Genomic DNA, 27,615 nt, shown 5'->3' on the forward strand with positions numbered 1-27,615 from the left:
TAATCGCTAGTCAAAGCCCACCCCCTCACAAATGTATCTTTTTTTTTTTTTTAAACTTTTATTTAATGCATATAAATTTCCAAAGTACGACTTATGGATTACAATGGCTTTCCCCCCATACCGTCCCTCCCACCCACAACCCTCCCCTTTCCCACTCCCTCTCCCCTTCCATTCACATCAAGATTCATTTTCGATTATCTTAATATACAGAAGATCAGCTTAGTATACATTAAGTATGGATTTCAACAGTTTGCTCCCACACAGAAACATAAAGTGAAAAATAATAGATGATTTTTTTAAATGATGATGAAATCAGAGCAGACCTATTGTCATGTTTAATCCCAGTGAGAGTCAAGTTGGGAATTGATAATTTCTTTCTTTCTTTTTTTTTTTTTTTTTTTTACAGAGGATCAGTTTAGTATGCATTAAGTAAGGATTTCAACAGTTTGCACCCCCATAGAAACACAAAGTGAAATATATTGTTTGAGTACTCGTTATAGCATTAAATCTCAATGCACAGCACATTAAGGACAGAGATCCTACATGAGGAGTAAGTGCACAGTGACTCCTGTTGTTGACTTTACCAATTGACACTCCTGTCTATGGCATCAGTAATCTCCCTATGCTCCAGTCATGAGTTTCCAAGGCTATGGAAGCCCTCTGAGTTCTCCAACTCTTATCTTGTTTAGACAAGGTCATAGTCAAAGTGGAGGTTCTCTCCTCCCTTCAGAGAAAGGTACCTCCTTCTTTGATGGCCTGTTCTTTCCACTGGGATCTCACTCGCAGAGATCTTTTGCCAGAGTGTCTTGGCTTTCCATGCCTGAAATACTCTCATGAGCTTTTCAGCCAGCTCCGAATGCCTTTAGGGCTGATTCTGAGGCCAGAGTGCTATTTAGGACATCTGCCATTCTATGAGTCTGCTGAGTATCTCACTTCCCATGTTGGATCACTCTCCCCTTTATTTACTCCATCAGTTAGCGTTAGCAGGTACTAGACTTGTCTATGTGCTCCCTTTGACTCCCAGTCCCTTCACCATGACCAACTGTGAACTGAAACTGATCACCTGGAACAGTGAGATGGCATTGGTACATGCCACCTCGATGGGATTGAATTGGAATCCCCTGGTATGCTTCCAACTCCACCACTTGGGGCAAGTCAGCCTGAGCATGTCCCAAATTATACATCTCTTCCCTCTCCCATTCCCACCACCATGTTCAACAGGGATCACATTTCAGTTAATTTTCAACACTTAAGAATAACTGTGCATCAATTACAGATCTAAACCAGTCATATTAAGTAGAACAGATAAAAAAAACTACAAAGAGGGATAATGTATTTAGTTGTTCATTAACAGTCAGGGCTATGCTGATCAAGCCACCATTTCCCATAGTGTCCACCTCACTCCAACAGGTTTCCCTCTTGGTGTTCAGTCAGTCGTCACCGATCAGGGAGAACATATGGTATTTGTCCCTTTGGGACTGGCTTATTTCACTCAGCATGATGTGTTCCAGATTCCTCCATTTTGTTGCAAATGACTGGATTTCGTTGTTTCTTACTGCGGTATAGTATTCTAAAGAGTACATATCCCATAATTTCTTTATCCAGTCTATCGTTGATGGGCATTTAGGTTGGTTCCAGGTCTTAGCTATTGTGAATTGAGCTGCAATAAACATTAGGGTGCAGACCTCTTTTTTGTTTGCCAATTTAAATTCCTTTGGGTAAATTCCAAGGAGTGCGATGGCTGGGTCGAACGGTAGGGTTATCTTCAGGTTTCTGAGGAATCTCCAGACTGACTTCCATAGTGGCTTGACCAGTTTGCATTCCCACCAACAGTGGGTTAGTGTCCCTTTTTCCCCACATCCTCGCCAGCATCTGTTGTTGGTAGATTTCTGCATGTGAGCCATTCTAACCGGGGTGAGGTGAAACCTCATTGTGGTTTTGATTTGCATTTCCCTGATTACCAATGACCTTGAACATTTTTTCATGTGCCTGTTGGCCATTTGGATTTCCTCTTTTGAAAAATGTCTATTGAGGTCCTTGGCCCATCTCTTAAGTGGGTTGTTGGTTTTGTTTTTGTGGAGTTTCTTGATCTCTTTGTAGATTCTGGTTATTAACCCTTTGTCTGTTGCATAGTTTGCAAATATTTTTTCCCATTCTGTCGGTTGTCTTTTCACTCTCCTGACTGTTTCTTTTGCAGTACAGAAACTTCTCAATTTGATGCAATCCCAAAAGTTGATTTTGGCTTTGACTGCCTGTGCCTCCCGGGTCTTTTCCAGAAATTCTTTGCCTGTGCCAATATCTTGAAGGGTTTCTCCAATGTTCTCTAGTAACTTGATGGTGTCAGGTCATAGATTTAGGTCTTTAATCCATGTGGAGTGGATTTTTGTGTAAGGTGTAAGGTAGGGGTCTTGCTTCATGATTCTGCACGTGGAAATCCAATTTTCCCAGCACCATTTATTGAATAGACTGTCCTTGCTCCAGGAATTAGTTTTAGATCCTTGATCAAATATAAGTTGGCTGTAGATGTTTGGGTTGATTTCTGGTGTTTCTATTCTGTTCCATTGGTCTATCCATCTGTTTCTGTACCAGTACCATGTTGTTTTAATTACAACTGCCCTGTAGTATGTCCTGAAATCTGGTATTGTGATGCCTCCGGCTTTGTTTTTGTTGTACAAGATTGCTTTAGCTATTCGAGATCTCTTGTGCCTCCATATAAATTTCAGCACCATTTTTTCCAGATCTGAGAAGAAGGTCTTCGGTATCTTGATTGGTATTGCATTGAATCTGTAAATTGCTTTTGGGAGAATGGACATTTTGATGATATTGATTCTTCCAATCCATGAGCATGGAAGATTTTTCCATTTCTTGGTATCCTCTTCTATTTCTTTCTTTAAGGTTTTGTAATTTTCATCGTAGAGATCTTTAACGGCTTTGGTTAAGTTTATTCCAAGGTATTTGATTGTTTTTGTAGCTATTGTGAATGGGATTGATCTTAGAAGTTCTTCCTCAGCCATGGCATTGTCTGTGTATACAAAGGCTGTTGATTTTTGTGCATTGATTTTATACCCTGCTACTTTGCCAAACTCTTCTATGAGTTCCAATAGTCTCTTAGTAGAGTTCTTTGGGTCCCCTAAATACAGAATCATGTCATCTGCAAAGAGGGATAGTTTGAGTTCTTCCTTCCCAATTTGTATCCCTTTAATTTCTTTTTCTTGCCTAATAGCTCTGGCTAGAACCTCCAGAACTATATTGAATAGCAGTGGTGAGAGTGGGCATCCCTGTCTGGTTCCAGATCTCAGTGGAAATGCTTCCAACTTTTCCCCATTCAATAGGATGTTGGCTGTGGGTTTTTCATAGATTGCTTTGATTGTATTGAGGAATGTTCCTTCCAAACCCAGTTTGCTTAGAGTTTTCATCATGAACGGGTGTTGTATTTTATCAAATGCTTTCTCGGCATCTATTGAGAGAATCATATGGTTTTTCTTCTGCAGTCTGTTAATGTGGTGTATCACATTGATTGTCTTGCGCACATTAAACCATCCCTGCATACCAGGGATAAATCCCACTTGGTCTGGGTGGATGATCTTTCTGATGTGTTGTTGCATTCTATTGGCGAGAATTTTATTGAGGATTTTTGCATCTATGTTCATCAGGGATATTGGTCTGTAATTCTCTTTCAGTGCTGCATCTTTTTCCGGCTTAGGAATTAAGGTGATGCTGGCTTCATAGAAAGAATTTGGGAGGACTCCCTCTTCTTCGATTGTTCTGAATAGTTTGAGAAGAATTGGAGTTAGTTCTTCTTTAAACGTCTGGTAGAATTCAGCAGTGAATCCATCTGGTCCTGGGCTTTTCTTTGTTGGGAGGGCCTTTATTACTGTTTCAATTTCTGTCTCAGTTATGGGTCTGTTTAGGTTTTCGATGTCTTCCTGGTTCAATTTAGGTAGTTTGCATGTGTCCAGGAATCTATCCATTTCTGATAGGTTTCCCTGTTTGCTGGCATACAAGTCCTTGTAGTAATTTCTGATGATTCTTTTTATTTCTGTGGTGTCTGTTGTTACGTTTCCTTTTTCATCTCTGATTTTATTGATTTGGGTCTTTTCTCTTCTTTTTTTAGTTAGTTGGGCCAATGGGGTGTCAATTTTGTTTATTTTTTCAAAAAACCAGCTCTTCGTTTGGCTGATTTTTTGTAATGTTTTTCTTGATTCAATCCTGTTGATTTCTTCTCTGATTTTAATTATTTCTCTTCTCCTACTAGATTTGGGTCTGATTTGCTGTAGGTTTTCTAGATCCTTGAGGTGAATTGAAAGCTCATCTATTTGGTGTCTTTCCAATTTCTTGATGTAGGCACCTATTGATATAAACTTTCCTCTTAACACTGCTTTTGCTGTGTCCCATAAGTTTTGGTATGTTGTGCTGTTATCCTCATTTACTTCCAGAAAGTTTTTGATTTCTCTTTTGATTTCTTCTATGACCCATTGTTCATTCAGGAGCATGTTGTTCAATCTCCATGTGTTTGCGTATGCTCTAGGGATTCCTGAGTTGGTAATTTCCAACTTCATTCCTTTATGGTCTGAGAAGCTGCATGGTATGATTCTAATTCTTTTGAATTTGCTGAGGCTTGCTTTATGGCCTAGTATGTGGTCAATCCTAGAGAAGCTTCCATGTACTGCTGAGAAGAATGTAAAATCTTTAGCTGTAGGATTGAAAGTTCTGTATATATCTGTTAGATCCATTTGGGCTATAGTGTCGTTTAAATCTACTGTATCCTTGTTGAACTGAGACTGTGAAAAAAGAGACGGTGGGGGAGAGAACTCACGGAATTCACATGAGCACTCTCCAGAGACGCTACAATTCCGTAACTTTGGCAACCCAGTGGGAGACTGAAGGAGAATTTGAGCCCACTCTGAGGGCCGAACAGATTCCCTGTGGGGATCTTGGGAAAGAGCTTCCGATCTCTGGCTCCTGTGGGTATATCATTTGCCTGCTAACTACCTCCAACTTCGTTCAGCTGTGCGGAATTACTTCCCTTTTGAATCAAAAAAAAAAAAAAAGAGAGAGAGAGAGAGAGAGAGATTTACCACGCCTAACCTGGGAGTGTCACCTTTGGCACACCAAACAGAGCTCTCAGGCCACACCCATCTCAAGCCCTAAGGCTCCATCAAAAACAGATAGTCCACTTAATCTAGAGTCATAGTATAACAAGAAAAAGCACCACAGTGAAGAAACCAAATATCTCCAATATGCCAAATAACAAACGCAAAAACCGAGGTAATAAAAACAAGGAAGTCACCATGACGGCCTCAAATGAAAAAGACACCCCAATTCAAGATTATGAAGATGATGACATAGAAGAAATGCAAGAAGCAGATCTCAAAAAATTGATAAGAACATTAAGAAGTTCTCAAAAACAAATTCTGGAACTACACAAATCCTTACTGGACAAGATAGAAAATCTCTCTCGTGAAAATGAAATATTAAGGAGGAATCAAAATGAAACGAAACAACTAGTACAACAGGAAACTGTGATAGTGACTGAAGTGAAGAATTCAATAGATCAAATGAAAAACACAATAGAGAGCCTTACAAACAGAATGGGTGAAGCAGAAGAGAGAATATCGGACTTAGAAGACAGAGAACAGGAAAGGATACAGTCAGACCAAAGAAAAGAAGAGGAAATTAGAAATCTGAAACATATTGTCGGGAATCTTCAGGATACTATTAAAAAACCCAACATTCGGGTTCTAGGAGTTCCTGAAGGCATGGAGAGGGAGAAAGGATTAGAAGGCCTCTTTAGTGAGATATTAGCAGAAAATTTCCCAGGTTTGGAGAAGGACAGAGAAATCCTAGTACAGGAAGCCCACAGAACCCCTAATAAACACGACCAAAAGAGATCCTCACCACGACACGTTGTAATTAAACTCTCCACAGTGAAACATAAAGAAAAGATCCTAAAATGTGCAAGAGAGAAACGTCAGATTACTCTCAGAGGATCTCCAATCAGACTCACAGCTGACTTCTCATCAGAAACTCTAAAAGCTAGGAGGGAATGGCGAGATATAGCCCAGGTACTAAGAGAGAACAACTGCCAGCCCAGAATATTATATCCTGCAAAGCTATCATTTGTGAATGAAGGTGAAATAAAGACTTTTCATTGCAAACAGAAATTGAAAGAATTTGTTGCCACTCGTCCAGCCCTGCAAAAGATGCTCAAAGTTGTGTTACACACAGAAACACAGAAACACGGTCATCAATATGAAAGAAGGTAAAGGAAGGAAACCAAGGAAGGAAACCTCACAGCAAAAGATCACAGGGAATTCAAAGCATATATTAGAACTTATCTTTGGCAAATGGCAGGGCAAAGTTACCACTTATCATTAGTCACTTTGAACGTGAATGGCCTGAACTGTCCAGTTAAAAGACACCAATTGGCTGATTGGGTTAAGGAACAAAACCCATCTATTTGCTGCTTACAAGAAACACATCTTTCCAACAAAGATCCATACAGACTGAAAGTGAAAGGCTGGAAAAAGATATACCATGCCAACAGAAATGAAAAAAGAGCGGGCGTAGCCATCTTAATATCGGACAACATAAACTTTACCACAAAAACTGTTAAGAGAGACAAAGAGGGACACTATATCATGATTAAGGGATCAATTCAACAGGAAGATATAACAATTATCAATGTATATGCACCTAACTACAGGGCACCAGTTTATCTAAAAGATTTATTAACGGACTTAAAGGGAGACTTAGACCCCAATACAGTAGTACTGGGGGACTTCAATACTCCACTCTCAGAAATAGACAGATCATCCGGTCAGAAGATCAACAAGGATACAGTAGATTTAAACGACACAAATGTATCTTTTAATTTCATTTTCCCATTAAAATTTTGAAGTATCCCTATATGTGTATTAGAATGATTAAAGTCACAATTGAAAATACAAATTTTTAAAAGAGCATCACTGAGCTCACCACAGCCTTTTGTCGCTAAGTTCTTAATCAGTAGTTAACAGCAAGAAAGAGGCAAGGAACCTAGAGAGACCTTCGGATTCAAACACTAAATTCCCCACGTACACTATGAATTTTGGTAAATTTTTAAAATCCTCTAAGCATTTATTTCTCCACTAGAAACTAGTGATAGAAGTATTCCCACTTCACATAGCTGCTGAGAAATAACATACCCAAATGAATGAGGCATAATACCCAACATAAGTTATCATATCGTGTTATGTATTATTTTAATGCAAATCAAAGAGTTGTATAAAGATTTGAAATATTTGTTGAAAATGAAGGTAATAAAATGTGGTTTTAGGATTAAAAGTTGTCTTCAGATGAAAAGATTATCTAGAGCATAATTTTGTATTTATCTAGTAGAAAAATTTAACTTAGAAGGTGTCAATTCAAAGACAGTTGCTTTCATTAATGTATTTCTTTTTTTAATTCCAGAAACCTTCCAGTTTATTTCCAAAAGGCACCATGGTTTTCCCTTCAGTCTTACCTTTTTCCTGAATGGGATGCAGGTGAACAGATTAAGCTCGTGTTGTGAATACAAGCATCGAAAAGGTTCCAGACTTGGAGGCAGAAGAGGCTACTTTGGGTTTGTGTGCGTGGAGAAAGCATCTCCTTGCTACAAGTATGGAATCCAATGTTCCTTGGTGGAGGGCAAGTTTTGCTATGTTTTCCTTCTTATGCTTTTATTAGTGCATTTCTCTGTAAAGTTTTGTTAAGAAAAATAAGTATAGATGAGTATAAAGTCTCTAGGCTAAGGTTTACTTATTACAGATTTGAGTGTAAAATTATGATACAAATCAAATTTACAAGTACATTCAGAGATAAATAAAATAAAAGCTGGTGAAGTTTTAAATTCTGTCTCACTTTATCTCTCTTTCACACTGCTTTCAGTTCTTTTTCTTAATGGAATAAGAGAGGAGGTTTTTGAGGTTTTTTTTTTCTCTATTCCTCTTAGTAACTGGTTTTGACCTGAGCCTCAAAAACATGTACCAAACATCTGACTTGTATGGGTTGGTATTACAGGTTAGAGGTGTGCCTGCCACATGGTATCACCAAGTTTCGTTCTTACCCCTTAGTATCAATATCAGGAATAACAAAATTCATTATCCTTTAAAAGATCTTTTAATTTTTATTGACACATAGTAATTGTACATATTTATGGGATACAGTGTGACTTTTCAATATAAATATACATTGTATGATGGTCAGATGGGATGATTAACATGTCCATCACCTCAGAAATTTATTTCTTTGTGCTGGGAACATTTAAAATCCTATTATCTATTTTGAAGTTTTCAATAAATTATTGTTAAACATATTTACTCTGTTGTGCCATAGAACATTAGAAGTTATTCCTCCCACCCAGGTGTACCCTGGTACCCATTAATCATCATCCTTCCATATCCCCTGCCCCACACCCTTCCTAGGCTCTAGTTAGCAGTGTTCTATTCTTCCATGAAATCAACATTTTAGGTTCCATATATAAATGAAAATGTGTAGCATTTGTCTTTCTGAACCTAATAAGGACTTAACACAATACCCTCCAGTTCCATCAAAGTCATTGCACATGGCAGAATTTCATTCTTCTTTATGACTGACTAATATTTCATTGTGAGATTATATCACATTTTCCTTATCCATTTATCCATTGATGAATTTAGGTTGATTCTGTATCTTGGCTATTGTAAACAGTGCTGCCATAAAAATGGTAGTGAAGATTTCCTCTTTGACATACTTATTTCATGTTCTTTAGATACATATTCAGTAATGGGTTTGTTGCATCAACTGGCAGTTCTGTTTCTTGATGTTTGAAGAATCTCTGTAGTGTTTATAGTAATGGCTGTGTATTTGTGTGTGTGTGTGTGTGTGTGTGTGTGTGTGTGTATGGGGGGAAAGTTCTTTTTCTTTGCATCTTCATCAGCATTATTTTTGGTCTTTTTGATAATTACAGTTCTAACAGGGATGAAGAGTGTCCCAGTATGGTTTTGATTTTGTGTTTCCTCGATGATTATGATGTTGAGCATTTTTTCATATACACCTCTTTAGCCCTTCGTATAACTTCTTTTATGAAACAAGTTATTTGTTCATTTTTAAATCAGGTTATTTGGTTTTTTACTATTGAGTTCATTATATGTTATAAATATTAATTCTTTGCCAGATGTATAGTTCACAAACATATTCTCTCATTCTGTGGGTTTGTTGCCTCATCCCATTGATTGTGTTCTTGGTTGTATAGAAGCTTTTTAGCATGATAAAATTCTATTTGTCAATTTTTGCTTTGGTTGCCTATACTTTTGGGGTCATATCCAAAAATTGTTTGCCCTGAGAATTTTCCTGAGGCATTTTTTCTGTGTTTTATTCTAGTACTTTCTTTTTTTCTTAAAAGAAGAATCTTTTTTTTTTTTATTTGACAGGCAGAGTTAGAGAGAGAGAGAGAGAGAGAGAGAAAGAAAGGTCTTCCTTCTGTTGGTTCACTCACCAAATGGCTGCTATGGCTGGCGCGCTGCGCCAATCTGAAGCCAGGAGCCAGGTGCTTCCTCCTGGTCTGCCATGTGGGTGCAGGGGCCCAAGCACTTGGGCCATCCTCCACTGCCCTCCCGGGCCACAGCAGAGAGCTGGACTGGGAGAGGAGCAACCAGGATTAGAACCCGGCGCCCATATGGGATGCTGGCACTGCAGGCGGAGGATTAACCAAGTGAGCCACAGTGCTGGCCCCCTTATTGTAGTACTTTTATATTTCAGTTCTCACATTGAAATTTTTGGTCCATTTGAACTTGAGTTTTGTATATTGTGAGAGATAGGGGTCTAATTTCTTATGCATGGAGATACTCAATTTTCCCAGCACCATTTAGCAAAGATATTTTCCTTTCTCAATGCATGTTCTTCCTAACTTTGTTGTGTCAGTTGACTGTACATAAGTGGATTTATTTCTAGGCATTGGATTCTCTTTCATTGACTTAGGTGTCTGTTTTTATCCACTACTATGCTTTTGGTTACTATAGTTTGTTTGTTGGTATGTTTTAAAGTCAGTTATTTTTATTTATTTATTTGAAAATCAGAGTTACACAGAGAGAGGAGAGGCAGAGAGAGAGAGAGAGAGAGACGTCTTCCATCTGCTCGTTCACTCCCCAATTGGCTGCAACGGCTGGAGCTGTGCTGATCCAAAGCCAGGAGCTTCCTCCAGATCTCCCACGTGGGTACAGGGGCCCAAACCCCAGGAGTTGGGCCATCTTCTACTGCTCTTCCAGGCCATAGCAGAGAGCTGGATAGGAAGTGGAGCAAGTCAGTTATTGTAATGACTTAATCTGTGTTATTTTTGCTCTAGGCTGCCCTGGCTATTAGGGGTCTTTTGTGGTTTCAAACAAATTTTAAACTTCTTACTGTTTCTGTGAAGAATGTCATTGGTATTTTCTGACTCTGTAGATCAATTTGGTAGTAAGGATATTTTAATGATATTCTTGAAACCTATAAAGATGTAATATCTTTCCATATTTTTATAACCTCTTCAATTTCCTTCATTTGTGTTTTGTCATTTTCCTTGTAAAATTTATTTGCTTCTTTGGTTAAATGTATTTGTAGGTATTTTTTTAATAGTTCTTGTGAATGGGATTTTTAAAACATTATTTTCTCAGTAATTTTGTTATTGTATAAAAAAGTTACTGATTTTTATATGTTCATTTTTTATCATGCAACCTTACTGAATTCATGTATCGCTTTTTAAAAAAGATTTATTTATTTATTTGAAAGAGTTACAGAGACAGAAAGATCGATCTGCCTGCTGGTTCACACCCTAAATGGCCACAGTGGACAGACTGGACCAAACTGAAGCCAGGAGCTAGGAACTAATTCAGGTCTCTCATGTGAGTGGCAGGGTCCTAAGCACTTGGCCAATTTCCTGAGCATTCTGAGGCACATTAGCAGGAAGCTGAATAAGAAGTGGAGCAGCTAGTACTGGAACTGTTGCTTACATGGGATGCTAGCATCACAGGTGGCTGCTTAACCTGCAGTGTCACAATGCCCTTTATCAATTTTAATAGTTTTTTTAATGGAGTCTTCAGCTTTTCTCGATGTAAGCTCATGTGATCTAAAATATTGGTATGATACTTTCATAGGTCAGTTTTGACTATTTTTTTCAGCTATAATGCCAGACATTCCATTTGAAATCACGAGTCTTGGTTTCAGATTTGCTTTTATTTTCTTTTTTTTCTGAAAGTATTCGTGGAGATTTGACCAGATGCCAAGGTAAGACACAGAAGCAAACTAATGCTAATAGAACAAGGGCAAGTAACACACCAATAAACCCATCAATATATATGTCAGATGGTAATAAATGTGATGAACACAAAAGAGGGAAATAGGAAGTGAGAGGGGACCAGGACACAGAGGAGTGTTATTTTACAGAGGATGGATAAGAAAGGCCTCTCTGATAAGACGTCTTTTGAGACAAAATCAGCAAAATATTTCTTCCTCTAAGAGTTTTTAGGTAGAGGAAAAAGATATCCAGAGGGCAGAAGGCAGGGGCAGGCCTTGGTTGGTCTCAGGTCAAATGACCAGAGCCAGAGTAAGGAATGGAGCAATGATAAGAGAGCAAGTCAAAGAGGCAGTAGGGTCAATCCATGTAGCATTCCAAGATCATTTCAAGGATTTTGGTTTTAATCTAAGAGCTATAGAAAGCCTCCAAGATAGGTTTCAAGTGATGACGTAATGATCTGATTATAGCTCCCAAGGGAAGAATAAATGAGTAGTGTTGGGGAAAGTGGTGAAACTACTTTAATAAAGGGAAGAGAACCTATTGGAAAGAATAGAAGTTATTGGGTTAAAGTGATTTGAAGATAGGGCTTATAACATTTACTAAGGATTGGATGTGGGGCACAAAATAAAGAGCAGAGTCAAAGATGATTGAAAATTTTTGACTTGAATAACTGGAACAATAGCCAACTAACAGGTATTTGAGGTAGGAATGTGGAATAAGCAACTTTAGATGGTGATCTGAATGTGTTTTTGTACTGGATACATTAAGTTTGAGACAACCATGAGATATGCAAGTAGACACAGTAAGAAGGCAGTTGAATATATGAATCTGGGATCAGGTGATAATTACAGAATGGATATAGAAAGTTGAGAATAATTTTCTTATGGATAGCATTCAAAGTCATAGCATAATATGAAATAGCTTAAGCATTGAATATATATATATATAGAAGATTTCTGTGTAATGAGCTCCACTTATATTGCACAAGTAAAGGAGGTAAGAGTAATCAGCCTAAGAAGGAGAGTCTGACTAGAAAGAGAACCCAGAGAGAGTAAGATCTTGGAAAGGAACAGCAAGGTTGAAGAATAAAGGCATGATTAGCCAAGTCCAATGTGTGGATAGATTAAATGAAATTGAAGGCTGGGGATTGAACTGAGGATTGATTAGATAATGTATTGATTATTGGAGATTTTGGCACAGGTTATTATAGTGGAGAGGTAGGGGTGTAAACTTGTCCATAAAGAGTTTGCACTCCAATTAATTGGAGAAAATCTAAGGCCAGGGATTATAGACAACTTTTAAAAAACAGTTTTACTGTAAACAATGGTAATTGGGTGGTATGAAGTAGGCAGAATATGGGGACCAAAAGAGTTTTATCAAGATGGTAGATAGTATAATATGTTAATGTGCTGATAGATATGATTGGTATCCTACAGAAGAACAATGTTGATGGAAGGTGACAAGAAGGGAGACAGTGCTAGAGCTAAGTGCTTGAGTAGACTGGAGAAGATGGGATCTATGGCTCAAGTAGGTATATTCCAGAAGAAGAGAAGAAACTTATTTTATAGTAACAGAAGGAAAGGTGACATATAGGGTAGAGAGATGTACTTTGGTACATGTCCTGAGACCAACGGGAGTTCTCTGCTGATTGTTTTCATTTTCTCAAACAAGAAATAAGTTATCAGCTCAGGTTACAGCTGAGGGAAAAGCTGTTGGAGGCTTAAGAGAAGAAATGTGAAAGAATCATCCAGAAAGTGAGAGAGTGAATGGCCTATGGTAACACAGTGCCAGTGACCCTATCTAGTTGTACTTGGGGTTCACCTGAGTTTCCTTCCAGTTCCACTTCAGTTATGCTATCTCTTTATTTTTGGAAGGTCATTTAAAATACTTCTATTTAACCCACAGGAAAGCAGTGAACTTACATTCAACCATCTGTGTGCAAAAACATTGCAGTCTTTGGATATTGCTATATAAATCCAGCTGTAAATTCTTAGCCCTGAGCACTTGCTGTGGAGGTTTAATAATTAGTACCAACGTCAGACTGATGCCATCTACTCTGCTATTCAATACCTACCAGCCTCTCCACAATACTTTCTATGATTTCAATACTTGATTCTTTCTAGCCTCTATTTTCAACCTTGAAAGTAATATCAAAATGGCTATATAAAAGAATAAAGTCTACTAACCTCAATTGAAATACACAGTTCTTATAGGAGAGTGATTTTAAATTTTTTGCTAGCTTTATAATAAGCATTTCTTCCAGTGAAATCCATCAATGTCCAAAGAAAAGTAGTTCAAGGTTATTGAATGTCTCCCTATTGCAGATAGGTAAAAGTTGAGTCCTCATGGGTTTAATAGGTCAGGAAAGGGTGTTTGCTGCAAACTGGCTTGTTTGGCCCATACACCCTGGAGACTTATTCCTCAGGCACCAAAACTGCTGACCTCCAGTGAGAATTGAGAACTAACTAGGAGGAGACTGGTACCATTTATTATTTTGTATAGTCTTTATTTTTTTCAAACTCATAAAAATATTCTTAGTACATTAATTCCATTCATTCAAAGTGAAATCAATTTTAATTCCTTTAAATTAAGAAAAAGTATGGCAGGATATAATAAGACAACAGCAGGTCGTTGTTCTAAAAGTGTTTAGAAATTATCTGTTAAAAGTTATCAGAAAACAAGAGCTGTGGTCAGTTCCAAAGTGTGAAAATTTCAGCGCATTGTAGTCATCCCTCAATCATGGAAACTGTTTGAAGGGGCAGAGTAGTCATTTTCTATTGCTAGAGTGAAACATGGAAAGAAGAATTGCTTAACCAAGTAGAATAGAATGTTTTGAGCTTCAGAAACCAGAATCAACACCTCAAATTATACTTAGAAATCAAATAGGTAGTCAGTGAGGAGGATGGCACAGATGTCACTCACTCTTTGTCCAATTCCCTTCAGCAGATGGGCAATAAAATGTCTGAGCATGCAATAGGGAGGCATCAAAGCCTTTTCATAGTCACAACATAAACTAAAAGTCATAGCATACCAGAGGGTCCAAATCAGTGGATTTGATGCTGCTGTTGGTAAGGGAAGAACAGTGTGAGCATAAGACATTACTAGTAATCATTCTGTGAAGATTCGTGACACCTTTTTTCCAAAGAAAGCCTGTGCTAAGCACATCATCATTACAGTCAAGAAATATTTCTCATGCTTAATAAAGGTGAGATAAGTATATTCTTATTATCTCATTTTTTTTACAGCCTGACAGTTACTTTAAAGATAAATCATTTTAGCTTTATTTTAGGGAGAAAGATTATAAAGTGAAGTCATGTAACTCAGTTCTCATATTTGCTTGTTGGGGCAATTTAGTAAAATCAACTCCTATACTGTTTCTAGGCTGAAAATGGCTGGAATACAGCAAAAATAAGCAATTAAAGAAATTGCCATTGGATTTAAAATTAATTAATTTTAAAAGAGAGAGAAAGAGAAAGATCTTCCATCCATTGATTCACTCCCCAAATACTCAGAATGCTAGAGCTGAGCCTGGTTGTATTCAGGAGCCTGGAACTCCTTCCAAGTCTCCTACATAAGTGGCAGGGACCCATGTACTTAACCATTACCTGTTGCTTCCCAGGACCTGGAATTGGAAATAAAGCTGGGATTTGAATCCATGCACTCTGATACAGGTTGTGGATGCCCCAGGCAGTGACTTAACTGCTGTATCCAATGCCTATCCAGGATAACATCTGTGTAATTGATCACCCAGAGGGCTGTGCTTCCATGTGAGGTGATGGAGTCAGATAGTCTCCAGCTTGAATCCAGCCCCAGAACAACCTACTAAGGGACCTTGGGCCAGGCACATTTTTAGCCTCAATTACCCCATAGTTTGTGTTGATGATAGTTCCTAATTTGTTGGCCTATGGGGATGATGAAGCCCTTATGATTATATATACAGAGAACCTGGTAAAGAGCTTGTGTCAATGGGGCTGTTCAATCATCATATCATAATCATCATGTTTGTAAGCATTTATATATTATTGTTGTGGGATTCATACTTTCACATTAATGTGAGAGAGAAATAAAAACAATTGAAGACAATTTACTCTCATTACTCTTGTTACAATTGACTTCAAAAATATTTTTAATGTCAGCTCATCTGCGTGTTTTACCAGATTTGGCTTGGAATGACTTTATGACCTCTATAAGTTATTGCCATTTTCAAGGAACAAAAACTTATTGCCAGGAAAAATCACCAGATGATTTTAAATACAAGCTTCAAAAGGCTATTATAAAAACAATAATGGCAGTTCTACTAAAATATGTGTGCAGACTGCAGAGTTATTTACTTAAAGGGCACAACAACATTTAACTGCACATATTTCTTTAAAAATCAATCATATTTATTTAAAGTCAACATTGTATTTAATCAGTTGTGGTTGTGTTGTTGGAATAGTAAGTTATCAAAGACTGCATGTATTTTTCTTCTGATTCTGGTTATCTCAGATTCCCTATGTTTATAAACTTGAATGCTCTTTTATCACACCATTTGCATTTAAGGATTTGATTGATATATATCTACATCCATGTCATTATATAAAAATATCTTTGCACCTTCATAAGTATCAGATAAAAGGCAAAAAAACTTCTTTTTAAATTTATGTAAAAGGAAAAAAGTTCATGTATTTAATACATACAGATTAAGAATATAATGATACTTCTGGCCCTACCGTCTCTCCCACATCACTCTCACTCTCCCTCCTCCTTCTTTTCTTATTTTTCTTTAATTTTTACAATGGCATATTTTAAATTTGCTTTGTAATCACAAGCTTAGCCCTCATTTAAATAAAGGATTCAATGAGTGATAATTAAAAAGCCCACAATACCTCAAGAGTATAGATAAGGGCTATAAACAATAATCAAATCTCAAAATGTCAATTTCACTCACATACAACACTTTTTTGTATTTTGTTTGTTAGTTACCACAAATTAGGGAAAGCATGATATTTGTCTGTTTGGAATGGCTTATTTCAGTAAGCCTAATGGTTTCCAGTTACATCCATTTTGTTGTGAAATATGGGATTTAATTCTTTTTTTAAAAAAAGATTTTATTTGTTCATTTGAGATGTAGAAATACAGACAGAGAGAGGGAGAGACAGAAAGAAACGTCTTCCACCCACTGGTTCATTCCCCAAATGGCCACAAAGACCTGAGCTGGGCCGATCTGAAGCCAAGAGCCTGGAACTTCTTCTGGGTCTCCCATGTGAGTGCAGGGGCCCAAGTATTTGGGCCATCTTTTCCTGCTTTTCCAGGCACATGAGCAGGGAGCTGGATCAGAAGTGGAGCAGCCTGGACCCTAACTGGTGCCCATATTGGATGCCGGCACTGCGGGTGACATCTTTATTCATTACACCACAGCACAAGTCCCAGTATTCAATTCATTTTTATGGCTGAGTAGTATTCTATTATGTATATGTACCACAATGTCTTTATCTAGTCATTGGTTGATGGACATATGGGTTGATTCTATTCTGTAGCTATTGTGAGTTTAGCTGCTATAGATAATTCTCTCTTATGCTGATTTCATTTCCTTTGGATACATTCCCAGGAGTGGAATGGCTGGGTCATGTGATAGATCTATTTTCAGATTTCTGAGGAATCTCCATGCTGTCTTCTATAACAGTTATACTAGTTTAAATTCCCACCAATAGTGGTTTAGGGTACCTTTCCCCACATCCTTGCCAGCATTTGTTAGTTTTTTATTTTTGTGTGATAACCAGTTGGAGGTGAGGTAAAACCTCATTGTGGTTTTTATTTGCACTTCCCTGATATCTAGTGATCATGAGCATCTTTTCATATGCCTATTGGCCATTTGTGTTTCTTCCTTTGAAAAATGCCTATTCACATCCTTAGCCCAATTCTTTTTTTTAAGATTTATTTATTTATTTGAAAGTCAGAGTTACACAGAGAGAGAAGGATAGGCAAAGAGAAAGGTTCATTCCGCAAATGGAAACAATGGCCGAAGCTGTACCCATACAAAGCCAGGAGCCAAGAGCTTCCTCCAGGTCTTCCCTCATGAGTACAGGGGCCCAAGGACTTGGGACATCTTCTACTCCTTTCCCAAGCCATAGCAGAGAGCTGGATTTGAAGTGTAGCAGCTGGGACTTGAACTAGCACCTATATGTACTGCAGGCGATAGCTTTACCTGCTATGCCACAGCGTCGGTCCCTTTAGCCCAGTTTTAACTGGGTTTCTTGTTTTGTTGTTGTTGAGTTTCTTGAGCTCCTTATATATCCTGGATATTAAACCTTTATCAGATGTTTAATTTGCTAATATTTTCTCCCATTCTGTCAGTTGCCTCTTTACTTTGTTGACTGTTTCTTTGCAGTGCAGCAATTTCTTAGCTTGATGTAATCCCATTTGTCCATTTTTGCCTTTATTGTCTGTGCTTCTGGGATCTTATCCAAAGAGTCTTTGCGTATGCCAGTATCTTGCAATGTATCCCCTATGTTTTCCTTTAGTGATTTGATGGTTTCAGGTCTTATATTTAGATCCCTGATCCACTTTGAGTTGTAAGTTGATTTGTATAGGGTGTAAGGCAGGGGTCTTTTTTCATACTTCTGCATGAAAAGATCTAATCTTTCCAACACCATTTGTTGAAGAGATTGTCCTTTCTCCAGAGAGTGATTTTAGCTCATTTGTAATATATTAGTGGATTGTAGATGCATGGATTAATTTCTAGTCTCTAGTCTGTTCCATTGTTCGACATGTGTATTTCTATGAAGTACAAAGCTGTTTTGATTACAACTTCCCTGTAGTATGTCTTGAAATTTGGTATGTATGGTGATGTCTCCAGCATAATTTTTGTTGTTGAGGATTGCTTTAGCTATTCGGAGTCTCTTGGGATTCCATATACATTTTAGGGTAATTTTTTCCCAGATGTGAGAGGATGTTGTTTGTATTTTGTTTGGGACTGAATTGAATCTGTAAATTGCTTTGGGTAGTATGAACATTTTTATATTAATTATTACAATCTATGAACATGGAAGTTTTTTTTTTCAATTTTTTGTGTGTTCTATTTATTTTTTATTTTTTCTAATTTTCATTGTAGAGATCTTCCACATCCTTGGTTAAATTTATCCCAAAGTATTTAAATTTTTTTGTAGCTATTGTGACTAGGATTGATCTTACAAGTTCTTTTTCAGTCATGGCATTGTTTGTGTATACAAAAGCTATTGATTTGTGTGTATTGATTTTGTATCCTACAACTTTGTCAAGCTTTCTTACAAGTTCCCATAGTTACTTAGTGAAGTCTGATGGTTCCCCTATGTATAGGATTATATGATCTGCAAAGAAGGATAATTTGACTTCTTCCTTTCCAATTTGTATCAGTTTGATTTCTATTTCTTGTCTAATGGCTGTGTCTGAAATTTCTAGAAGCATATTGAGTAATAATGATGAGAGTGGGCATTGCTGTCTGGTTCTGGGTCTTAGTGGAAATGCTTCTAGCTTTTCCCCATTCAGTATGAATCTGGCTGTGTGTTTGTCAAATATCACTTTGATTGTGTTGAAGTATGTCCCTTCTATAGCCACTTTTCTTAAGGCTTTTATCATGAAAGGATCGTGTTTTATCATGCTTTCTCTGTATCTATTGAGATAATCATATGATTTCTATTCTTCAATTTATTAATGTGGTATATTACATTCAATGATTTGCATGCATTGAGGCATCCCTGCATACGAGTGATAAATCCCTCTTGGTCCAAGTGAATGATCTTTCTGAGGTGTTGTTGGATTTGATTAGCTAGTATTTTGTTGAGGATTTTCGCATCTATGTTCATCAGGGATATTGGTTTATAGTTCTCTTTCTTTATTGTATTTTTTCTGGTTTTGCATTTAAGGTGATACTGGCCTCATAGAAGGAGTTTGGGAGAATTTCCTCCCCTTCTATTGTTTTGAATAATTTGAGACAAATTGGAGTTAGTTCTTCTATAAGGTTTGGTAGAATTCAGCAGTGAAGCCATCTGGCCCTGGATTTTTCTTTGTTGGGGGAGCCATTATTATGGATTCAATCTCCATCTTGCTTATTTGCCCATTTAGGTTTTCTATGTCTTCATGACTCAATTTTGGTGGATTGTATGTGCCCAGAAATCTGACCGTTTCTTCTAGATTTTCCAATTTGTTGGCATATACCTGTTTGTAAAAATTCCTGATAATTCTTATTTTCCTGTGGTATCCATTGTAACATCTCCTTTTTCATCTCTGATTTTAATAATTTGGTCTTCTCCTCTACCTCTACCTTTTTTGGTTAGTTTGGTCAATGGTGTATCAATTTTTTTTTTTTAAAAACCAGCTCATTTCATTGATCTTTTGTATCTTTTTCTTTTCAATTTTATTTATTCTCTAATTGTTATTATTTATTTCTTCCTACTAATTTTGGATTTGGATTTGGTTTGTTATTGCTTTTGTAGATCCTTGAGATGAATTGTTACATCATTTATTTGATGCCCATCCAATTTCTTGACCTTGGCACTAATTACTATAAACTATCCTGTTAACATTTGTTTTTGCTGTTTCCCATAAATTTTGATATGTTATATTGTCACCTTCTTTATTTTATAGGAATTTTTTAATTTACCTTTTGGTTTCTTCTGTAATCCACTGCTCATTCAGGAGCATGTTGTTCAGTTTCCAAGTGTTTGTGTATTTCCTACAGTTTCTTTAATTGTTAATTTCTGGCTTCATTCTGATCACAAAAATATTTTTAAGGCACAAATTTTGATTGATACCATAGTTCTTGGTAATAAGTTGTTTTCTTTCTTTGTTTATTATTATAGGTAAAATTATTAGGAATTTGTTTTGTTCACTTATAAGAGAAAATAACTATTTTTAACTAACCTATATGTACTGTAGTAAAAATAATTTCTTACTAGGATAAGAGATGTGGTTTAAAAAGCTCCCAGATCCCACTGTGCTATTTATAAGGGCTAATTAACATTTTTTTATTAATATTTTTAATAGGTGTATTATTGCAATGGGCCTTGACACAAAAACATCTTCAGCAAAACATAGAAAAGGAAAGGTCTCTGAGAAGAGAGAGGAACTGGAGAGTGACATGAAACTCAGCAAGGATAGAGAGTACCTGATACCAAGGAGAAATGAGACGAAGGGGAAGAAAATCTCTATGTCAGCCATTTTTTCAGCTCAAGAAATAAAAATGGGGGTCAGAGATGTAAGAACGGCCATAGAAGAAATGGAACATAAACGAAAATCAGAAGATGTTTGGGAAGATTACCAGGAAAATACTTTCAAATACGGTAATCAAGAACACAGGGCTGTTTTGTTGTTGCTGCTGTTGTTTTGTTTAAATCTAAAATGTGATTATCAAAATATACATCAATGTTGCTACTTAGGTGCATTTTAGGCAACTCTCTTGGAAGTGAGGAATTCTGACCTGCTCTTTCTGCTGTTTGCATGTAGTCCTTCCTCACCTGCCTGCTTGGGGGCTCACCTAAACCCAAAAGGGCCAAGGGTGCTTCTTGGTGTAGAACTAGGGAGGGGAAGCAGGGTTTGGATCTGTGTAAGCCAGAGGCTCTACTGATTCCTACAGAGACCATTTTGAGCAAAGGGAGTTTCGCCTACTTTGTTGGCCTACTTTTTCAATTCACTTGCTTAGGCAAAAATTAATGAATTCCTTTGCGCCAGGTAGGTACAACCTACATGATTATATAGTGATAGAGCAGTCCATAACTAAAAGCAGTTGACATGCCTGGGGTGCTAAAACCTGTCTGTCTGCCTTTTATGTTTTCTCCTGTCCTCTCTCTTTACTCCGCTCCTCTCCCACCTACCCTGCACATTCGTATACGTACAGACACACATACCTGTATATAGACAACCAAAAGTAGTACTGACAACAATAACAAAGTGCCAGGCACAGAGCACTGAATCACTTACTTTGCACTTAACTGGGGCACCGAGACGCAGACATACAGAGAGAAAGGAGCAGAACTAGGATTCATACCAGGTTTGTCTAATTCCAAAACTTGGACTTCCAAACACTGTATAATCTTCTATTCTGTACAAGCTCTCCAGGATGCTACATCATTGTGGGTGATGTCCTAAGAGTGAAAGAGAAGGATTTGCCTGAGGGTCCCTTTATACCCTGGAGCTAAAGCCTGGGTTCGAGGAACAATAGCATAGTCTGGGCTGACTGAAGAAAGGCTGGAAGGGGTCACTTCTAGGTCTCTTCTTCCTCCGCTCATGTTGGTGCTGCTGGAGGGTTAATGAAATCCAAAAGAGTAATTACAGGGCTATTATGGCCCAGACTTTATGTTTGTTTATTCCTGAAATAATGTGACTTTCCTTTTTTTTTTTTTTTTTTTTTTTTTTGGACAGGCAGAGTTAAGACAGTGAGAGAGAGACAGAGAGAAAGGTCTTCCTTCCGTTGGTTCACCCCTCAAATGGCCACTACAGCTGGCGTGCTGTGCCGATCCAAAGCCAGGAGCCAGGTGCTTCCTTCTGGTCTCCTATGCGGGTGCAGGGCCCAAGCACTTGGGCCATCCTCCATTGCCTTCCCAGGCCACAGCAGAGAGCTGGACTGGAAGATGAGCAGCCGGGACAGAACCGGTGCCCCAACAGGGTCTAGAACCCGGGGTGCTGGCGCTGCAGGCAGAGGATTAGCCTAGTGAGCCACGGTGCTGGCTTAATGTGACTTTCTTACAAAAGACCCAGGTCACCTCACTCCGGGACTCCTTCTAGTTTTCGTTCTTATCTTTGAGAATTTAAAAATATCTGTAGCAACAGAAATCACAGGGAAATTAACAAACAGGATATGGCTTCCTGTGATTTAAGTTTAAAGATGTGGAATTTTATCAAAGTCATGTTCAATAGAAGCTGTTCACTTTCCTCATTTTTTTTTTTAATTACACAAACATGGCTAGTGCTATCAGGGGCATACGTATACCGATGACACAGCTTTTCCTGAGATCTTTCTTCGAGTTGGTGGACTTTAGATGTCCATTCCTATTAACAAACAGCAGTAGTGGCACCAGCAGCGAAGCGTTAACTCTCTGCAGGACAGCCGTGGATGTGAGGGCGGCAAGGGGCTTGAGTGGAGGTCAGGGGGTGGGGCAAGGTGAGGAGTAGATTGATGTTGATCTGGTGTTGACGCGGGTCCTCATTAGTGGGGATGGGAAACAACAAGCTAATTAAATTCTCTGGAGGAAGGAAAGTGTTTTGGAGGGAACAGGAGAAATTAGGAAAAGGATTCTAGAAAGCTTGCCAGGAGTTCATTCATATGAAAAACGTGAGTAGGTGGCACCGAGGTGGTGTGGTTTGAGCCCTAATGCTAACAGAGCTCCTATGGCTAACATAAGGCTGATCTTAGATGTGATGGTGGTAGATAGAACAATGCCAGGGCTGCCTGACATTTCATATTTTGAAAGAAGGCACAGAAGTGCCTGCAAAATGGGCTGCAAGGATTTTTCTTGTGGTTCACTGCCATGTTTTTTCAATTTTCTGCTCTGCTTCATAACGTAACTATAATTGTGACCTAATTGAGGACGCTAATACTGCTCTGATTTTAATCAGGTGCCTCCATTATACGTGGATTGCTGTTATGGAGTGCAGATCTAGTGTGCTTTCTCCTGTTCCATGACCAGCTCCCTCCACTCCCCGTCACAACCGCTATTACTGCTGATCTCCTGTGTTTATTAGGTGCCTGGTGTTCACGGCATGGTATTAAACATGCTCCAGGGATTACTGGTTTTAATATTCACCACAACTTTGTACTAGTCACATTACACATGAAGAAACTGAAGCTTAAAGTTAGTAAACAAATTGTACAAGGTTACAGAGCTAGCAAGTGTTTGAACTGTGACACATGACTGACCGCAGAACTTCACATTTCACCCTGAAGCACTATGGATGCAGTTGTAGCAGTGGACTCATGTTCTGTGGGGTGCCCTGCTTATCTTGTGACCAGCAGCAAATAGCTACAAAATGATACATGTTTAGGACACTTCAAAAAGTCTACAGGAAATGGAATTGAAAGATAAGCTTATTTAATCCTTACATATAGAGAGTCTTTAGAAAATTCATGAAATTACGAAAAAAGTATACATAGATTTCAACATTTTTTGCACTAAAACAAACTTGCCTTTTAATTTCATTTTTCCCTGAACCTTTTGAAGTCTTCTTGTATGTCTATGCTTCAGCTAATCTCGCATCCTACTTTTATGAAATCTTCTACAATCCCCTAAAGTAACCCTCCATTCTTCTTTGATTCCACCCTGTCTGCTTGACAGTAAAATTTATTACAAGTCCTATATAAAAAGCTGTGGCAGTTGAGCCCAGTAGTGTTGAGACTAGCATTATGGAGAACTATGCATAAAAACTACTATAAAATGATCACAACATCTCATGTGCACCTACCTCTTATTTGCTGAACAAAAACTGGAGATTCCCTGAGGGCAGGGTTGTCTTATTGTAACATCTTTAATCTTCCAATTTTATTGTCTTCTTCATAGAAGCTTCTCAATAAAGGCTCACTAAGTCACAGTTAACTAGGTGAAATATTGAAATATTTGTTTTCATTAGTATGTCCTGTTTGCATCATGCAGTATCAGCCAAATTCTCCATCTTGTTGTTGTTGTTGTTGTTGTTGTTTTTTGAACAGGCAGAGTTAGACAGTGAAAGAGAAAGAGACAGAGAGAAAGGTCCTCCTTTTTCCGTTGGTTCACTCCCCACCCCAAATAGCTACTATGGCCAGCGCGCTGCACTAATTCGAAGCCAGGAGCCAGGTGCTTCCTCCTGGTCTCCCATGTGGGTGCAGGGCCCAAGCACTTGGGCCATCCTCCACTGCACTCCTGGGCCACAACAGAGAGCTGGACTGGAAGAGGAGCAACCGGGACAGAATCCGGTGCCCCAACCGGTTATAGAACCCAGGGTGCCAGCGCCGCAGGTGGAGGATTAGCCAAGTGTGCCACAGCGCCAGCCTCATCTTCTTGCTTAGTTTACAATTTTTCTTTATTGATGTTTACATTTCTTCTTTAAATGTATTAGATTTTTTTCTGAAAACATTTCTGTGATTAATTCTCTTTGTTTGTCTTTCTTCATTAGTGTTTTTGATTTCACTTTTCCTCTTACATTGCCTTGATGTCTTCTCTTCATTAGCAGAGCTTTCTTTGCAGGCAAGGGGCATACATTTCTAAATTAAGTTTCTTTCATTGCAGCAGGGTGGACAGCTCTCAAGTAATTACCCGAGAGGTCTCCATCTCTGGAAGAGAAGCCAGAATATCTAACAACTAAAACACACAAATTTGGGAAACCTTATTTTCCCTGTAATTTCTATTTTAAGGATAATTGTTTATTTGCTTAATTGGTTCTGCATGAGATCCTTTTCCTCTCTATCCCTGGCATGTTGTCACTTCAAGATTTTTAGTCTTTGGTGTAAGAAAAAGGGGAACAATTAAGTATGAAAGGTGAAAAATTATAACCACAAGGGACAGTTGGAGCTTATCTGATGTGACAATTTCTTTTTCCTGCTACATATTTGTTGTCGCTCTGTAGGGAATGAGGCAAATTTGTGGCTGTGACAGGAATATTTTATTTTGCAAGAATTTTTATCCTAGGAATGTAATTATTTCATTTATTGTAGGAATGAATAATGCATGTGATTTCAGTTCTGGGCTAGGCATGGATCCTTCATAATGCCTTTTCTTGATGTCCATTTGATTCTCAAAGAATGTGCTATTCACAGTGTTACTTCTCAGGGCCTTTAGACTTGATTAATTGAATTTTTCCACTTCACTATTCATTAACTTGATATCCAAATATTTTGAACATTTCTCATATGAAATATGACCTCATTGGGTTGCCAAATTAACTTTCATTATTGTAATCCTGTTCTCTTCATTTTTAATTTATTTCTAATTTATTGTTTTATATCGTGTTCTTCTCTTTCCATTTTGGCCATTGTCAATGATGATGTCCATTTGTAAATGAACTTTTATTAGGTTCCAGCCTTGTCACTGGGAACTCCATTTCTTTTGTGCTCTGGTGTATGTAGCTGATTGTAATCTTTGATCATTTGCTGTTAGTGTCCCATGTTCACTAATTATATGAAAAAGAAGAAGAAGAAAGGCTCTGAGAAGAGAGGATAATAGAGTCAAAGTTCTCATTAATGTGAAATGGGCTAAACACCAGGGATTCTATTTTCTTTCTTAGAGTGGAGATTTTCTTTTTTTCAGAATATGAAGAAGATTTTGAAGTCGATGAGGAGAAACAAAATGAGAAACCTAATGAAGAAGGACAGGCTGATGATCAAATGAATGGAATGTCAAAGTCACCCTCAGATGATGAAAAAGATAATTTAGGCCCTGAAAGGGAGAGTGAAACCTCATCACAGAAGGCACCAGATGCTGATGACAATGTGAAAGATGGGGATGATGGATGCTCTGAGAGCGAATCGGAAGAGGACAAACAAGGCGAGTTGTTCAGTTTATCCTATGACATAGGCTGCCTAGTCAGTGTGCTTACTACTTTTCTTTATATTTAATGAGATAATCGTCTCACAAGGGAGTGTTTAGCATGTGATTCCCTAACTTTCCATAGATAATTACAGAGCTTTCCTCGTCCTTTTTCTTACCTGAGTTTGCGGGGATTTTTCAACAGGGTGCCGGGTAAAGCCTGTAGTGACAGTCATCTGTTTACTTGGGAACTTATTATTTCCACTTACACACACATATTTCATGGCTTTCAAAAAATTAAATGTGGTTTTTACTTAATTATAGGGGAATCTGAGAGTTTGCTTCCTAAGTGTATTTTTTTAAAAACACTTTGAACACAGGATGTTGGCATATTAATCCCATGGAAGAGTTAGTGGCTTACTTATAAACTTTAAGCCTGAAATCACTGTAAATGTCCACAGGCAAAATATAGAACTTTTCAGGTATAGAAAAAAACCCCACCGTCTGAAGTATTCCTTAAATTTTTCAGAGTCTTGAGCTTCATTCACCTGAATTCTATTTAATGTGGGGGCAGGGGGAAGAACTCATTTTCTTCTTTGTCCTATAAAAAGGTTTGACCAAGACTCTGGTTATTACTCAAAGATCTCTCCTGGTGCATCTTGGGCATATAAAAGACTTAATAATAGTTCTGTCTCACATTTAAGTATGTGCGTGTCCTTGCAGTTTCCTTCTGACTGGAGAACAAAGTCACATTATGATGGCTCTTTTTGAGTTGCTGTCTGTTTTCTCAGTTCTTTTCAGTTCTCAATTTTTTTTTTGTATGAAACCTCAAAATTTTCAATACAAGAAGTATATTAGAGCAATATAAAGTAAGAGTAATCTAAGTAATCATGAGAGGATATTAATTTCTAGTTCTACTCTCCTCAAAAAAGAATCTAAACCACTCTGTTTTCAAATTTCATTCACTGTTACACATCAAGGCAATAAAATAAAGAATAGGAGTTATTAGTGTATTGATCCACTTTTGTTACTTTAACTACAATACCCAACAGGAACTTCTTGAGAAAGAAAGGGCTTATTTCAGCTTACAGTTTGGAAGTTACAGTTCAGGAATAGGTGGTCCCATTGCCCAGTGTGTGGTGGAAGTTCATATTGGCAGGTGCATGGGAACCATCACACAGTGACTCAAGAAGCAGGGAAAGAGAGAGCAGCTCCATAGAATTTCAACTCAAATAATCAACCCTCATGTAAGAACTGCCCTCCAAGGGCACACCACTAATGACATAATGACCTCCCACTGGCCTCACTTCCTAGCTGTCAAGATAAGATCAAATCTGTACCTATAATGCATCAACCTTTTGCATTAAGATATCAGTTTAAACATCTGTATGAGTTTTGGGGAGACAAATCTTACTCAACATAGATTAAAATAGAAGATAATTTTTTAAGATTTATTTATTTATTTATTTATTTGAAAGTTAGAGTTACACGGAGAAGGAGAGGCAGAAAGAGAGAGAGAGAGAGAGAAAGTGAGAGAGAGAGAGGTCGGTCTTCCATCCCATCACTCCCCAATTGGCGGCAATGGTTGGAGCTGTGCTGATCTGAAGCCAGGAGCCAGGAGCTTCTTCCATGTCTCCTACATGGGTGCAGGGGCCCAAGGACTTGGGCCATCTTCCACTGCTTTCCCAGGCCATAGCAGGAAGCTGGATTGGAAGTGGAACAGCCGGGACTTGAACCGGCGCCCCTATGGGATGCTGGCACAGCAGACGGCAGCTTTACCCACTATGCCAAAGCACCAGCACCAAAATAGAAGATAATTTTACTGGGAACCAGAGATGGTACCATGACCATGCATGAACTAAACATTTAGTCCGGGGCTTCCCTGATGGCCAGGGT

At 38.1% G+C, this 27,615-nt stretch overlaps 1 protein-coding gene across 5 annotated transcripts in view; it reads left to right on the forward strand.

Moving 5' to 3' along the window:
- The window catches only part of ERICH3 (glutamate rich 3), a 130,601-nt gene that overhangs the window by 69,473 nt on the left and 33,513 nt on the right, over positions 1–27,615 (forward strand). For all 5 annotated transcript variants that reach the window (XM_008265057.4, XM_051856358.2, XM_070076971.1 and 2 more), the window contains 3 exons: positions 7,453–7,639; positions 20,273–20,568; positions 25,501–25,737. In XM_008265057.4, the coding sequence (XP_008263279.3) occupies positions 7,453–7,639; positions 20,273–20,568; positions 25,501–25,737 (720 nt within the window). The remainder of the gene's footprint in view (positions 1–7,452; positions 7,640–20,272; positions 20,569–25,500; positions 25,738–27,615) is intronic.

Source organism: Oryctolagus cuniculus, chromosome 7, assembly GCF_964237555.1.
Source record: "Oryctolagus cuniculus chromosome 7, mOryCun1.1, whole genome shotgun sequence".
In the NCBI taxonomy this organism is placed as follows: Eukaryota; Metazoa; Chordata; class Mammalia; order Lagomorpha; family Leporidae; genus Oryctolagus; species Oryctolagus cuniculus.